This window comes from Leptosomus discolor, chromosome 2, assembly GCF_034619465.1.
Source record: "Leptosomus discolor isolate bLepDis1 chromosome 2, bLepDis1.hap2, whole genome shotgun sequence".
In the NCBI taxonomy this organism is placed as follows: domain Eukaryota; kingdom Metazoa; phylum Chordata; class Aves; order Leptosomiformes; family Leptosomidae; genus Leptosomus; species Leptosomus discolor.
In genome coordinates, this window is record NC_141392.1 from 93,790,609 (window position 1) to 93,805,891 (window position 15,283).

A 15,283-nucleotide genomic window follows, 5' to 3' on the forward strand; every position below is an offset into this window, starting at 1 on the left:
CTCACACTGCTGTGGGACCACAATGATGCATTTCAGAAATAATACAGAGAGTCTCCAGGTTATTTCTGTTCAGCTTTCAGGATGAGTTTTGCAGCATGCACACACAAAGTATCACTGTGGTAGGTTTCATGACTTTAAAAATTCACAGCAAACTCTACTGTGAAATTTAAAAAACACACACAATTTTGAAATTGCAAGCAGATGAATATTTTGAAATACAAGGTTAGTAACACTGAAAAATCAAGTTGTTGCTAAAACAAAGAACTTGTTACCAATTCTCTGCACGCCCAACTTCAAAAAGTACTTATCAGCAACATGTAGACCGCAAGGGAGATGGGCTCTGAAGCCTGCTCTTCAGCCCTGGTCCCTGTACTTGACAAGAACATGCTGTGGCTCCTTTAGGCTTGTGTGCCTAGGTTTCCTTTCCATGGGAGCTGATACTGCTCTGGGACTCCTCCCAAATCAGAACTGAGGCATGACCAAAGCACAGTCAGACTGCCAAGCTAGTAAAGGAGCTTGGATCTCCCAGTACACACAGAGGCATGGTGGCCATCTTGAGTTTAATAACCCACTCCAGAAGGAAGATAAGACAATATAAAAATCTGAACTGGCTGATGCAATACTCAGTTCTTCCTCAATGAGTTTCAAGGATGAACCAAACAGAGGCTTCTATTTAAAAGAAAACAAGAAAGCAAGCATATACCTCAAAATTTGAAAAAAGTAAATCACTGGTTTTGGCAGCAATCCAAGCCAGCATTTTTGTAATCTGCTGAAGACTTTATCATAACTCTTCTCATTGATTAAGAGGAACAGATGTTTGATTTTCTTGTAGATTTTCTGGTCAGTGCTATTCACATCTGTATACTTTCCTTCATACCTATGTCTCTTGCCACAAAATATCCTGTAGCTCCCCATTCTCATCTCCCACTCACCTGTCATCTATTCCTTTTATCTCTTATTCTGCACTGGGGAAGGTCAGAGGTGACAGTGGGCTACTAGTCAGATTAACTTCAGTTATTCATGGTCCCCCAGAACTGTCAGCACTCTACTTCCCATTCCTTTTGCCTAGCTCTTTTCTGCCTCTGGACTGCATCTGCATTCAGCTCCCTTGAGCCAGACGAATCTGTGCACATAAAGATCCCACCACTTTCTACACACTCTTATATCTTGGCCCAGATCCATCCAAATCTTGTGGAAACAAGCTCTTTTACAAACCTGTTACAGGCATGGTGTAGTTTGTCTGCATAAAGTCAATTGCTTTAAACAAAGAAACACCCACTGCAGTCCAAATCACAGGGCAAGGTTTGTGAACTTGAAAGAGGCATAAACAACAACCTGGCATGATTGATTTGGATAGTTCTGTTTGAGAGAAATGTAAAACCCTGAAGAAAGCAAAACCCAACAGAAATAATTTGTAAAATCAACCATTCTTAGCACTTTACTAAAACATTTCATGGTACATTCTAAACACTGCAAAAACCCCTGTAATTGCTAATATACAAGCTAAAGATTATTTCTTCTGCATCTTTTTTTTAACAGTATCATGAAAATATACTCTTGAGAATTGGCATGGGTGTTGAGAGTTTGTAGCTAGTGGAACAGCTGCTGTATTTTTACCTAAGTAAGTATGAGCACGTCAGTGGATTCGCCCTTTCAGAAATTAAAGAAGTTGTAGGAGATACTTTGATTCCAGTTCAACTCACAGTTTGGCTTTGACCCACCAAAGCCTGTATCCAGACCAGAATTTCCCAAGACCTGCAGGACTCAGGACTAAAGGGCAGAAAAGGTTAATCCATGCTATTAATGTTTGTGCAGCATAGTATTTCGCAGTTAACATGAAAAGGGACTATTTTTTTTTCCTTTTTTCTCTTCAAGCTTCATTCTGATTTTGAGAGAACTCCAACGTGCAGCAAAAAGAAAAAAAATAGAACTGCTCTGCAACACTGCCTCAATAGGGACATGATGGCCTACACTTTTCATTTTGTGGGAAAGTCTTAGATACCTGTTGTTTGAGCTCACTAATTCACCAGTATCAGCACAGACATGAAGAATTCATACGAGGTCAAATCCATAGGATGTGAGCAGTGTATGTCTGTCCCTAGAAATGTGCCCTTCAACATGACTAACTTTCAGAGTGGCAAGGGCTTGTCATGCAAATATAACCTCTCCGCATAGGAAGGATAGTTTCTGGCCATCACCTTCAACTATTCCTAAGACAAGACCTATGAAACATCCTTCACAGATGCCAAGAGCCATGGCTGCATTAGACGCAGATGTTGTGCAGAGCTTAAGAGCAGCTTAGGTAAAATCTTAGTCTTTGCATGAACTTTTAATTCAATCAAGCAGCATCTGAGCCATGTAGAATGCCATGACTATTCCTGCTAAATCCAGTATATTTAATTTCAATAGGAAAACTAGAAATCACAAGAGAAACCGTTTTCAGATTCTGAAAAGAGGCATCAGATAGCATATAGATAGTTGAGAAACAACCTTCCCGCCTGCTATACACTGTTAACTAAACACTGTATACAGATACAGAATATATTGAGCGAAAAGCCAGTATTAACAGTCGCCAAACATTTGTAAAAAATTACATAAATATTTACCTTTTGTGGAAGAGTTAAAATTCTCTTGCTCTTCAATGAATTAAATGCACGGAATGATGGAAACAGAAAAAGAAATCAGCAAATTTAAAGTTAGATAAAGAAATGTGTTACATGTGACAATGGCATGTACAGTAGGCAGTACTCCAGCATATGTAAAAGTAATGTAGAAAATTAAAATGATAAACCATGACAAATAATAAAGCCTATGACTTTTTCTTTAAAATTAACAGGAACAATGACGTTACTGAGAACCAGATTGTGGACTCTTTAGTTATTCCGCTTGAGCAGTATTGTCATACCCAAATTTATGAATGACATGAAAATCTTAAAACTGCTTTAAGTATCACTCTCACTCCTGAACCATGAAGCCCTGGTTTAGATTCTGAAGCCTCTTCTCCAATAACGAGTGTTACAAATTTATTTTCTATTAACTGAAATCTCTAATACTCAATAACCACTGGACTATTAAAAAAATCGGTCTTTAAGGAAAACGTACAAGATTATGAGGCTTGAAGTCATTTGCAGGAGTCAGTAATGCTGAGAAAAAATACTCTCCAGCGTGAGTAAAGATTCCACAAGCTGCCTCAAAATATGCAGTGCCACCTAATAATTTCAAAATAAAGCCAGAAATATGAAGACAAAAGAAACAACTCTAAAAGACTAAAGTCTAATATTGAAGTGACTTATTCTTTTTCTTCTGCCACTCAGGTTTTATACTGATGGATCTGAAAAAATGTTTTAACTGAAATGGTTTGATCTTTTACCATTACTCAAGCCATACTCTCACTGCAATGACATTTCATTGATCAGGTACATATACCCAGAATAGTTTTCACTAGCTATTCTTTTTTTTTTTTTTAGGATCTTAAGCTGGTTAAATATAAAAAGATATTTGCAACTCAAATGTATTATTTCATAACATACTGATTTTCCGTAAGAAATTCTGATTCTTATTTGTTAAAAGGAAACACTGGACAGCAAAACACTTCATTCATCTATGATATGACTACCATTAAAGACTTGTACATAATATTATACACATGAACTTTATACAAATAATCCACATTCAGCTTTCCCTCATGAAACAGCAGCACACATGCACGCATACACTTCACCTTGCATACAAGCTATGTACAAAGCTTATGCAGCTTTTTCTAACATGAGCTAAGATACAGCAGTATTTAATGCTGAGCGCACTTAAAGGTCACTGCATAAGGCCTATTGCGTTAAACAGATGGCACTGGAAACACATACACCCACACTAGTTCAGTTATGTTTACAGATGCTCTTTACATATAAATAGGCTGCTGATTATCACAAACCTTGCTGTCCTTATAGGACTTCTGAAACATAAAACCACGCTGTTGCAGCTATGAAAAAGAAATCATGCTGTGAAGAGCCAAATAGAAGCAGATATAGGGAGAAAGACCTGTTTTGTATGAAGTAGTTCTTAAAGATCGTTTCTATACTACAATTGCTGCACATTTATATTGTTGGTTCATAAATTTCAATAGTACATAATATGTTTTTTCTTATTTACTTCCTAGATTTTGTAATATTGCCCCTAATATTATCTACTGCAGCTAAAAAGGAGCGTAGAAAAGTGCTACAAATCTTCAGGCTGTATTCATTTCCCTCATCTATACAGTGATTAACCATTATACAAAAGCGTAGAGACCCACCCTGAAATCCTGTTCAAGTAAGAATTCCTGTGATGTTTCATAATTTCAATGACAGAGGACGGACTGAGTAAAGATCACAAAAGTATGTTTTATACAAAAGTATAATTTAAAAACCATGGAAATACATAACGAAGTTGTTATAGAAACAGCTGAAAAACGAAGTCAATGCAGAATCCACATCCCTCAATGATTTGCAGAGTTTCACTCAAACATGATGCAAATAAAAAAACCACTGATGCAAATCTCTTACAGTTCAGCACGGGTTGACATATTGAGAACACACCATTGTCCTTACCATGGCTTAGAATTTCACTGCTTTAGTCACTGAGCCAAAACATTTTCATATTATTAAGTCCTTTTATAAAATTATCAGTTAAAACAAAGAAATAAAAATTGCTTCTTAAGTAGCGTAAGTTAGGGTAATGACTAGTACATCACAACTTTTTTGAAAACACACAGAGACATGCTTATACCAGACTAACTTTCAATATTCAAGCATCTCAAGACCTTTAGATGCAATAACATCCCAGTGTGTCTTGCATTCTAGGAAGTACTGCTGACAGGGTTGCAAAGAAAAGAAATATAGCCATGCCTTCCTTGAGTAACACTCAAAAATCACATTACCTAAAAATTACAGACGCCTACAATCTTAACTGTAACCAGTTTAAAAAGTCTGTGTTACTGGAGTTGCTAAAAATATTTAGTTAGAACTGTTCCAAGTGAGAATAACTACCTCCCGCCCCCACTCCAAAATTAGGCAAAGCTGCTATCCCCTTTAGAACATAATCACCAAGATGCCTTCTTTTTTTTTTTTTTTTTGCTAATGTGCATAATTATGCTGTTTTGAGATTCCTTAAATTTGACTTTTTCCTCTACATTTAAGATTTTTTTAATCTCTTATTGATTAGCAGTCCCAGCCCCATTTCTGTAATGGAACAGGGACCCCTACTTTGGTCTTCTCTGTAAGAATTACTTCTACGAGTTGTTTTTTTTTTTTTAAATGAAGTGTGTCTACTAATAAGGACCTTTTAAAACTACCTTATTTTCTCACAAGTTGACTTTTTTATGATTCTCAAACTGCTGACCAGAGCAGTAATTAAGACAACACCATCTCATACAGACAAGGAAACAACCAGTTTTTTAGTTCTAATCTTGACAATGACAGAAGGGGATGTCTGAAATGCAATGTCAGTCCCGGAAGAAGCCTTATTAGCATGGAGAGCTAAAGATTAAAATACCACTCTTTCTCGAGATGAAAACCACTACCAGTCACTTGCTCCTTCATTAACTCTCATATTTGTCCCATAATGAGAGCTTTAAAGAGTAATAAAATTACTTTACTGGATTCTTCTATGTCTCCTGGATATGCAAAGAGCAAATAAAAACCCCACTCTTGATATACAGACATTCAATCTTTTTACAGCAATCACTGTGATTTGTTAAACAGACATAGATTCATAGATGTATATATTCAGACATGTATTCAACCCTCCTGACATGACAGAATTTGTATAGAGCGTAAAGAAGTACTTCTACAATAAAAATGATACCGTATGGTATATTGTACTGGATTTCCTTGAAGCACAAGATGTCAATACTGACCACCAAGAAGTAGCTTTATTTATAAATTAAGAAAATGCATTTTGAAATGCTCCCTATAACATTTGTATACTGCATTAGATTTTGACACTGCCTATATCCACAATGACTGGGAATTTAAATCATTAACAACACAATTCAGTTCCAAGTACAGTTAATGGAAATGTTTTACAGACCTCAATATGCTTTGGATTCAACCCTACATTAGGGACAAATCATTTCTAGTCACTCCATTTGAGCCTGATATTCATCTGACAGGGATTAAACAGGTGAAATTGATATTAAAATTTGATACTGTAAACGAGACTAAATACTATGGTCTTATAGCCTCACTGAATTTAGTTTCTTACAGTAGTATAAAGGTTATACATACTACCATATTTATTTCAGAAGATACAGAGAAAACTATTTAGTTCAATTTAGCACTTCCCTGCAAATATATTCTCACCTTGAACAAAGTATTAAACATGGGTAAAATCAGAAAACCACCCCTTCAAAAGGACAAGCCAGTCACTTAGACAAAATCAAAGTACTATGTAGAGAAGGAAATCTCCTTAGCCTTCGATTCCATGTGCTGTAATCCAGCCGTATTGACATAGGCCGTTAGATATATAACAACAAAGTAAATAATGTCGCATCCTACTTGTACCTTTTATACATAAGACACAAGCATATCAACCACAAGCGTAAATAAGAGTTCAGTGAAACAGCATTATTTTACAGATGTTCATGGTATCAACAACTTTCTAAACCTAGAGTAGCTTTAGCCTTCTGCTCAAATTTCATTCTTTCTTTCCTCTTCTGTATACATTCTATCTCTACTCAGTTGCATGTTAAGTTCTACATTCATTTCCAATGTCTTTAACAAAACATAAACTAGTATTTTATTCTCAACACACCAGTTATCAAGAACAGTAGAGAGATGATAAATGAATATCCGAAGGAAAGCCACCTTAAAATTAAAAGCTGATTCATAATCATATATTGTACCAAGTTCTGAAATTGCAGAAGAAACATGAAAGAAATTTGAAATTCATTACTCATTACATTTCCCTGAAAAGCTCCCAACTTATAAATATGCAGAAATAGAAGCTGTAAATGTAGCTTGTAACTAGTTTATAGTCCAGACAGTCCTAGGGTCACTACAAAACAAAATAAGACGACTCGAATGTAAAGTTTAAAATTAATAAAATGCACTTGTATTAGTATATTAATCATTCAGAATAAACACATATATGAAACAAGAATACATTTTTATATGTGTTAATTGAAGGTGTAGTATGTCATCATAGCTCAAAGCCATAAAATTAATGTAAGCTGACTGCATGTTAATGTAAGCATGAAACAAAAAAACCCATATGGTAATCTACCATGATAAGAAGGTCACGGTCAGCAACATTATCTATTCAAGGAAACAGTCTGCCAACAGTTCTATAAAGCACTACCGTATTTCATCATTAGAAGCATTTCTTTACTTCCCATGTAGAAGAAAACCTTGTGGTACATGGCAATCTCAGCTGTTGCTTGTAGTCAATGAGAAAACAGGCTTTTTAAACACAGAAGAAAACCTGAATGTGCAAATGTCCATTTTGCCATTTCATTTTACCATGATAGCTTATACTCTGTGTGCAGTATGTTGCTAGAAAAAGAAACAGAACTATTCATACTTATTTCATATTAGTATGTGAAAAACATCTTCCACAACCATTAGGTCTACACTGCCTTTTTCAGAAAAGAGCAACACTCATTGCCTGATCAGTTTATTCTTTAGAAAGAAAGAGCTGATGACCTGTGTTTTCACATTTCCCATGGTGATTACTTTCATTTTTTACTCACTTAACTATGAACTCCAGAAGAAAAACAGAACTGTAGTATTTATTATTAATCTATAGTAATAATGCATCACAATTAATATAAACCACAAAATAAGAAACGAGTAAGACTGTCAAATTGTTGTCAAAATCTTTGCCCCCAATTTCTTTAGCAGAATACAAACTAGATGTGTGTTGGAAACTACCATGACTAATAGAAATTTTAAAGTAGAAAAACATAAAAGGGTACTAGAAAATTAAGGCAAGGAAACCACGTGTAATAACCCGCCAGTCAAACTCTACTGGATTTCCCACACTGCAAATATGCTTTCATTCTCTTCTATTGCTTTCTTGGTAGAATTATAGCATTAAACACGTAGTTATGAAAGTAGACTTTAAGTAAAGAAATGTAAGAAATCAAAGAGTTTGAGCTATCATAAGCTCATTATTTGATACCTTGCTCTATACTGCCACTTCTTACTGGAACTTGCGGTAGCTGTCTTCCTCTGCGACTGCTGAAGGATGTGTCTGCAGAAGGAGACTGTGTGGGACTTCCTTGTTGATGTATTCTGCAAATGAAATGAAGATAAAAGAAAATAATCCAAATGAAGACAATTTTTTTTTGTTCTGAATTTTAAACACATATTATGTTGCAAATACTGAAGATCTGAAGAAGTTTGCATTTGGTCTATGCCATATGCACATACTCAGGCCTAGATACCTAGTTAACTTGTAAGGCCTCACATTTAAGTTCTCTAACTGCTTTCAACTAAGGGGAAATATTTTCCTTTGTTTTGTTGCATTTTTTTAAAATAAAGTACTAGCAAAAAAAATACTGTATGAAAAACAGTTTTCTAAGAACCACTTATGATTATGACTTGCAATTTATGTATTTTCTCCTGCACTAGTACAAGGGCAATACAAAATGCCACCTCTAGGTGGCAGCACGTTTAGGTGCCGGAAAGGGTGCAACAAAGGGGCAAGAGAGGGGCAACAAAGCTGGTGAAAAGCCTAGAGAATAAGTCTTGTGAAAAGCGGCTGAAGGGACTGGGGCTATTTAGTCTTAAGAAAAGGAGGCTGAGGGGAGACCTTATTGCTCTCTACAACGACTTGAGAGGACACTGTAGAGAGGCAGGTGCTGGTCTCTTCTCACAGGTAATTAATGATGGAACAAGAGGGAACAGACTCAAGCTGCACCAGGGTAGGTATAGGCTTGACATTAGGAAAAAATTTTCCACTGAAAGGGTTGTCAGGCATTGGAATAGGCTGCCCAGGGAGGTGTTTGAGTCACCTTCCCTTAATGTGTTTAAAGGTTGTTTAGATGTGGTGCTTGGAGATATGGTTTAGGGGTGTGCTTGGTAGAGCAGGGTTGATGGTTGGACTCGATGATCTCAAAGGTCTCTTCCAACCTGAATGATTCTGTGATTATCTATATTTTATCAGCTTGTCTATTCCCTTTGCACTGATGCAATAATTGGACTCAGGCACAGAGAACTGGACAGCAAGTATCTATTCCCATGGGATAACATATTGTTTTTCCCTGAACTCAAAGGAGGAAAAACACATTTAACCTTAGTATTGGGAGTGTGTGTGTGTACAAGATTTTTAATATTTGTAAGCTAAGTAAATATTCTAAAACTCTTTTGGCTGAATACTACCTAGCACTATTCCAGAGCATCTTGGCTACTTGGTTTCTCATACATAGATACAGCATCCAAGTGTAACACCTCAAACACCTTTGGAATGCTAGTAAGTTTGTATTTAAAATAAGTAGGTCTTAAGCCACCTCTAATAACTATGGGAAAAGTTTAAGTAAGTAAAACAAAGATGAAAGGAAGCAGACCACTGAGAGGGAGCGCCTACTCTTTAATGCCCTTGCCAGTTAATGTAATATCACACTCACTATAGCGGATAAGCACTGTTTATCTACTGCGCTAAGGTTACAAGCAGATAATTTGCAACTTTAAGTAACACATTTGTGCAAGTTCAAAATACTGTTGGCTTTCACACTCTGTAGATCAACTGACTTTCCCTTAGCCTGTAAGGTCAGTTAGCTGTGTGAACAGCATGTGATTTCCCGCACAGTGTTTAAGAGAAATACTTTGATAATGTTCATATGGACACAGAACAAAAGACAACAATGGGAGGACAAAACACAGTCAGCTTTTTACTCTTACATTGCATAACTATTTAAGTTCAACAGCAAGAAGTACCATCTAGATGGTGAAGAAAGGTGGCGTAAAGGATATGGGAGAAGTGTAAGTACCATGACAAGAGGATAATCTACAGTGCCAGAATGAGTGAAGGAGCCATGTATGCTCAGGAAAGTACACCACCACACTCACACCTGGGAGGCGGAACATGAAAGCTGTGCTGTACACATAATAGCAACCTTGTCAGAAGTGGAGAAGGTGGCGCCGACCCTCCGGGCGCTAGCTGATGTACAGAGCATAAGGGTCTGATACTAGAGTGCTCACTCGACCTTGAGCGAGTGTGATGTTTTCCCCTAATGACTGGCTGTTCAGTTGTTCGTGGGGTTGGAAGTCCCCTTCTAGAAAGAGATGGTAGCAGACCCCTAAAACATCAGGGCCAAAAAGAAACTGTTCAGTTGTTAGCTCCAGGCACACCTTTCCATGCCCCCCTCCATCAAACAACATTGTAAATCCTGGCTGCAGGAGCAGGGTTGACTTTTCAGATGGAAGTTATTAATTCTGAATACAAATCCATTTTCAAAGTGATGAACTGCAGAACATTCATCACTGCAGATACACATGACCCTAATTGGAACTGTGGAACTGCTGAACTGCACTGCATGTATAGGACAGTTGGCTAGCTGCATCTTAAACACAGCAAACACAAGCTAACAGCACCTATCACATAAGTACTAGCACAGAGTAGGCTATGAACAGCTAGTTTTATCACAAAGCATTTCTGTTTCTAAAACATAGCTTTTATCTTTATTAAAAATTTTAAATGGATTTCAATTAGTGTCCTAAAAAAGGACAATATGTGAGCACATATATAATTCCCTTGGTTTCCTCAGGAGTTTGAAATAAGGAATCTATTTAAGCATCTTTTTGCTGTAAGCCCTAAAACAGAAATACAGTTCTGAAGGAACTCTAGTGAAAATACAATTAAAATATGCAGTAAAATGATTAATCATGTTAGTATAATAAAGCATAATTATTAGTAGTTTAATAATTTCATACACTGCAAGTAGAAGATAACCTGAAACATTTCAAGTTTGAAGAGTGACAAAGTATTCTAACCGTGCCTTTTTAGTCTCTCTCGGTTTCCCAACAGTACAGCATTTTGTAAATTGTACTACTGTATCTGTCATTATTTCAAAAATTTTGATTTCCTGTGACACAGTTTCATTGTGGGTTTTTTGGTTTGTGGTTTGTTTGGTTTTTTTCTTCAGATTTCTGCAGACTTATGAAACCTCCCTTCACACACCCAGCACAACTTTCCCACAAGATCCAGTCAAAGTAACCAAGGGCTTGTCTAGTTCCTATGACTATCATACACTGAAAAGACATACTAAAAAGAAAAGTATATATGAGATAGTGTGCAGATGCCTACCAAGGATAACAAACAGGTTTAGTTTCAAAGCCATTTCATCAGTAGCAGTTTATGGAAGAACTGGAAGTCCAGTCACAATGCAACAAAATCATGATTCTATTGCCCTTGCTATATTCTCTCTCCCAAACACTACTGCTTCCTTAGCTTAACTCCTGGCTTGCCCTGGTGATAACCGCAACATTCTTGCAGAGATGGATTCCCCTGACTCTAAAAGATCATTATGATAATGAAGATGAGCTGAGTTCTGAAAATGCCTATTTCTCCATGCTGACTGTAAAAGTAATCCATGACAACTATTGCCTGCAACCAGCTTTTAAGCACCTGTTTTATCAGATGATTAACCATCATGACATTCATAAGGTAAATATAGATCCCACTCTGTGCTAGAAAGTACTTGTTTGCTTTTACTATGAATGAATGCTCCAACCTAACAAAGCCATCACATTCTCAGTTCTCATTTTTCTAATTTTAAAGGCAAAAAGTCCCAGAATTTATCTGAGAGACCAGTGAAGCACTAGGAGAGTCTGTCCTGCCATTACAGAACAGGCACTTTACTTGAGACTCAAACTTACCTCCTGCTCTTTCAGTAATACCTTTTTTACAGACCTGTCTCCTTCCACAAGAGAAAGATAGAGGATCTGCTTAACTAAAATGAAGACAAATCAGGCTTAAGACTTGCATTAGCTGGGGTATTACACTGGGACAAATATGCTACTTGGGATGCAAATGAAAGCAGAGCTAAAAAGGAACTGGAGGGAGAAAACCAAGAATGGTGTTAAGGACTTGCTGGCCTAGGAGAAAGATCAGCTGTAAAAGGAAGAAGTCTGCAAACGGCTGATCAGGTGAATGAGACAAAAAGGAACAAGCATGGCAGACAAAAGCTAGTGTATGACTGAGGAAACGAGACAGAAGTGTGATAAGAAGTATGAAGAAGAGAGGAATTTGGCAGAGAAATGATACTTGCAACAAGCAGGTACATGTGTGTGTCATCTCCTGGTTCTCACAGAGGAAGGTAACACTGCAAGCAGCAAACCTATTAATCTATTGGCAATGGTCTACAGGGTATTCCTACAGGTTCCAGCTCTGTCTGCACACAAGAAAACTCCAATTCCTTTCTCTTCAGACTGATGTCTCAGTGGCACGTATTACATAAAACATTTTGCCACTTATAGAACTATGAACAAAAGCATCACCAATCCAGCTCACCCCTAGCACAGGCTCCTATGTAAAATATAGCAAGTACGTTTAAAGACTGTATGTATCACAACATATATCACAGGTAACCCCAAATCTGGCATTTCTGGGGTAATTAGTTAGAGCTGAAAGAAAATATTTTAGGATTGGGATGAAACAATTTTTAACCACAGTTTTGCTCATTCATACAAGCACAGAAAATTGTGATTTTCATGTAGTCAGTTTTACTCCTTTGGAAGAATTTACTGAATCCCATCTTGAAGGCTTACCTCACTGAATCAAGAGAACTCTTAGGCTTTGTGAATTATCATGAAAAGGTTTGCTTTCTCCCTTTTATGTACGTTTCCTAAGCTATTACAGTACATAGAGAACTTAATCTTACTTAGCATGTTGAAAAGCTTTATAGAGAAGCTGATAGCATGCTGATATCTTATTCCAGTAATCTGCTTAGCTCATAGTAGACAAGATCTGCAAAATAAAGACCAAATCTAAGACAGAAATGGATATTTGAGGAAGAAATAGTCTTGAGTTGTATTTGCCATTTGAAAAGAAAATTAATGTCCTCTTCCATTATTAAACCTTTCTGACACTAGTGCAACATTGTATCTGTGATGAAATACTGAATTACAGCACTCAGACTTACTTAGACATTTGTCTCTCGCACCTAATAGCAGTGAACCATTTTATGGAAACAGAAGCCTACACCATATGCCACGGAGATGTAAAAAGAAGGAGCACAACTCATGTTTCCCTTTTTGCACTGTGTTTATCACTGAATGGTTATCAAGAAATGTAAGCCCCTTGGACTTCAGTCCCAGTGGCTCTGCTTACTCCTCAGAAGTTAGAAAAACATGTGGGGAAAAATGGCTTTAGTGACTTCAACGGCAAAACTGTCCCTGGTTTAAACACAGTAAGGATTTCAGCCATCATTTAGGCAATTTCTCTGGTCTAAACTGAAAAAACAACTGGGCTGTTGTTGTGACAACAGAATCATCAAAACCAAGAAAAACTTAACCATTGCTTTTGGATCAGGAATGATAATGTGGGACTTGAAGCAGTTAAATAAAATAAAAGCTCTTGAGTTTTGCTGTATAATGTGCATTTTCATTGAAATTAAAAGCTTGTCTGTGCTGTTCATGGAAGTTTGTCAACCCTCACAATGTAAAGAGAGGTACACTCCTCCTCTGCTAATCAAGATAACATAAACCTGTTTCTTACAAAGGCAGGATCTCATCCCTCCTCACTGCTGTTATTTCAGCCAATATACAAGGTTTAAAACTTAACTAGATGTATTTATGCTTCAGTATATATCTTTATTTTTTTCACTTTCTCTTAAGAATTTGAATACATAACCCTATCCTACTGTAGTATCAAAGCTGAAAGTTACAATGACAACACAAGTACAGGAAAATTCTATGAACACGAAGGTTAAAGTCCCAGTGGTTATATTAACTTTGTGTAATAAGAGATTATAATTTTTTCTATACATATTAAAATGTGTAACAACATTTTTCTATTATAGAGAAAAAATAATTTTATTAGAGATATCTTGAATTATTAATCTGGTCTTTTTTTTTTTTTTAATCCCCAAAGTTATTGTAAAATAGAAAAGATTTTTTGAAAAAAGATCCGTGAGAAGTAAAGGGCAGAAAAGGTTTAGTCCCATCCTAATGAAATATGCTACGCATTTCCAAATTTCATCTTACAGAGATCAAAACAGTGGCAATGGGTCTCAGACTTTGGCTTATAAAATTGATGGACTGCTAGTATGCACCACTGAGTTTACCTGCAGTGATGGACAATGCCAGAAAAATTCTGTATGTATGCAACACAGCAAGCAGTGCTAATAATATAGATGCAAAATAAATACTGTAAATTACAACAACATAGCTTCTGGCACTGTCACAGATGTTCTACTTTATTATTAGATATTAGAGTAATATCCCAAAAACTGGAACCACATTGATTATAAGAGATGTTTACTCATGGATGAGCAGTCCTACCTTTCTGTTTCAGTTGCGGCGCCTTTCCTAGTTTGTTTTTGACTGCTATATCTTTCCACTTTTCTGGACTGCCTGTGAAATGACATGTCAGAAAAGAAATAAACAGAGAAGAAAGAGAATACAGAAATATGAAGATTATTTATTAACGTATCATAAAGGTCGTAACAGAAATGGCTGACAGACGAAAAAGTGACAACTATCGTCATGAACAGGCTGGTGAACTCAAGGTTTAAGACATGTTACACTGATTAGGTTTGATTGAGGCTGATGGTGTCAAAGTTATGAGGTACCAAACCAAGGGAGATAACATTAATCCTGACTGAACCTGCAGCTAGTTCCCAGTTCACAGTCTGTATTTAATCAGAAACAATGCCTCCTCATAGGCCTTTCAGTCATCACTTAACAGCATGAAAAACAAATGCAGAGTAGACAGCAGGAAAAAAATACTGCAGAAAGGACCAGAAAATACTATTCAAATATAAACTTTAAAGATCTAGATTTCAAAAGCTGAACAAATACTGTGTCACATTTAAATAACGCTGTCACTATATTTATAAAAACTTGGCTTTTCAAAAATGTCATTGTATTAAAAACTGTTAAAGTTTTTTAGAAATAGTTTAAAACAACTGTATGTTTTTTCTGGTCAATATAACTTATATGTTTCACTCCTTTACTCCTTTCCTACATAAATCTTTTAGATAATCCATCCAACATTTGGATAGTGAGGCACTAGTTACCTCTGATAATCTAATAATTTACTTTGATAGCAAATAAAAACAATTAACAGTAATAGGAGTCAATAAATG

General features: G+C 36.4%; 1 protein-coding gene across 4 annotated transcripts in view; it reads right to left on the reverse strand.

The window, feature by feature from the left end:
• The window catches only part of RIMS1 (regulating synaptic membrane exocytosis 1), a 339,793-nt gene that overhangs the window by 86,961 nt on the left and 237,549 nt on the right, over positions 1 to 15,283 (reverse strand). For 2 of the 4 annotated variants that reach the window (XM_086461476.1, XM_086461475.1), the window contains 2 exons: positions 14,478 to 14,549; positions 8,155 to 8,267 (listed from right to left, as the gene is read on the reverse strand). In XM_086461476.1, the coding sequence (XP_086317602.1) occupies positions 8,155 to 8,267; positions 14,478 to 14,549 (185 nt within the window). Of the gene's footprint in view, positions 1 to 2,606; positions 2,637 to 8,154; positions 8,268 to 10,090; positions 10,274 to 14,477; positions 14,550 to 15,283 lie in introns of those variants that run through there. The other 2 variants (XM_086461474.1, XM_086461477.1) reach the window with 2 other exon arrangements.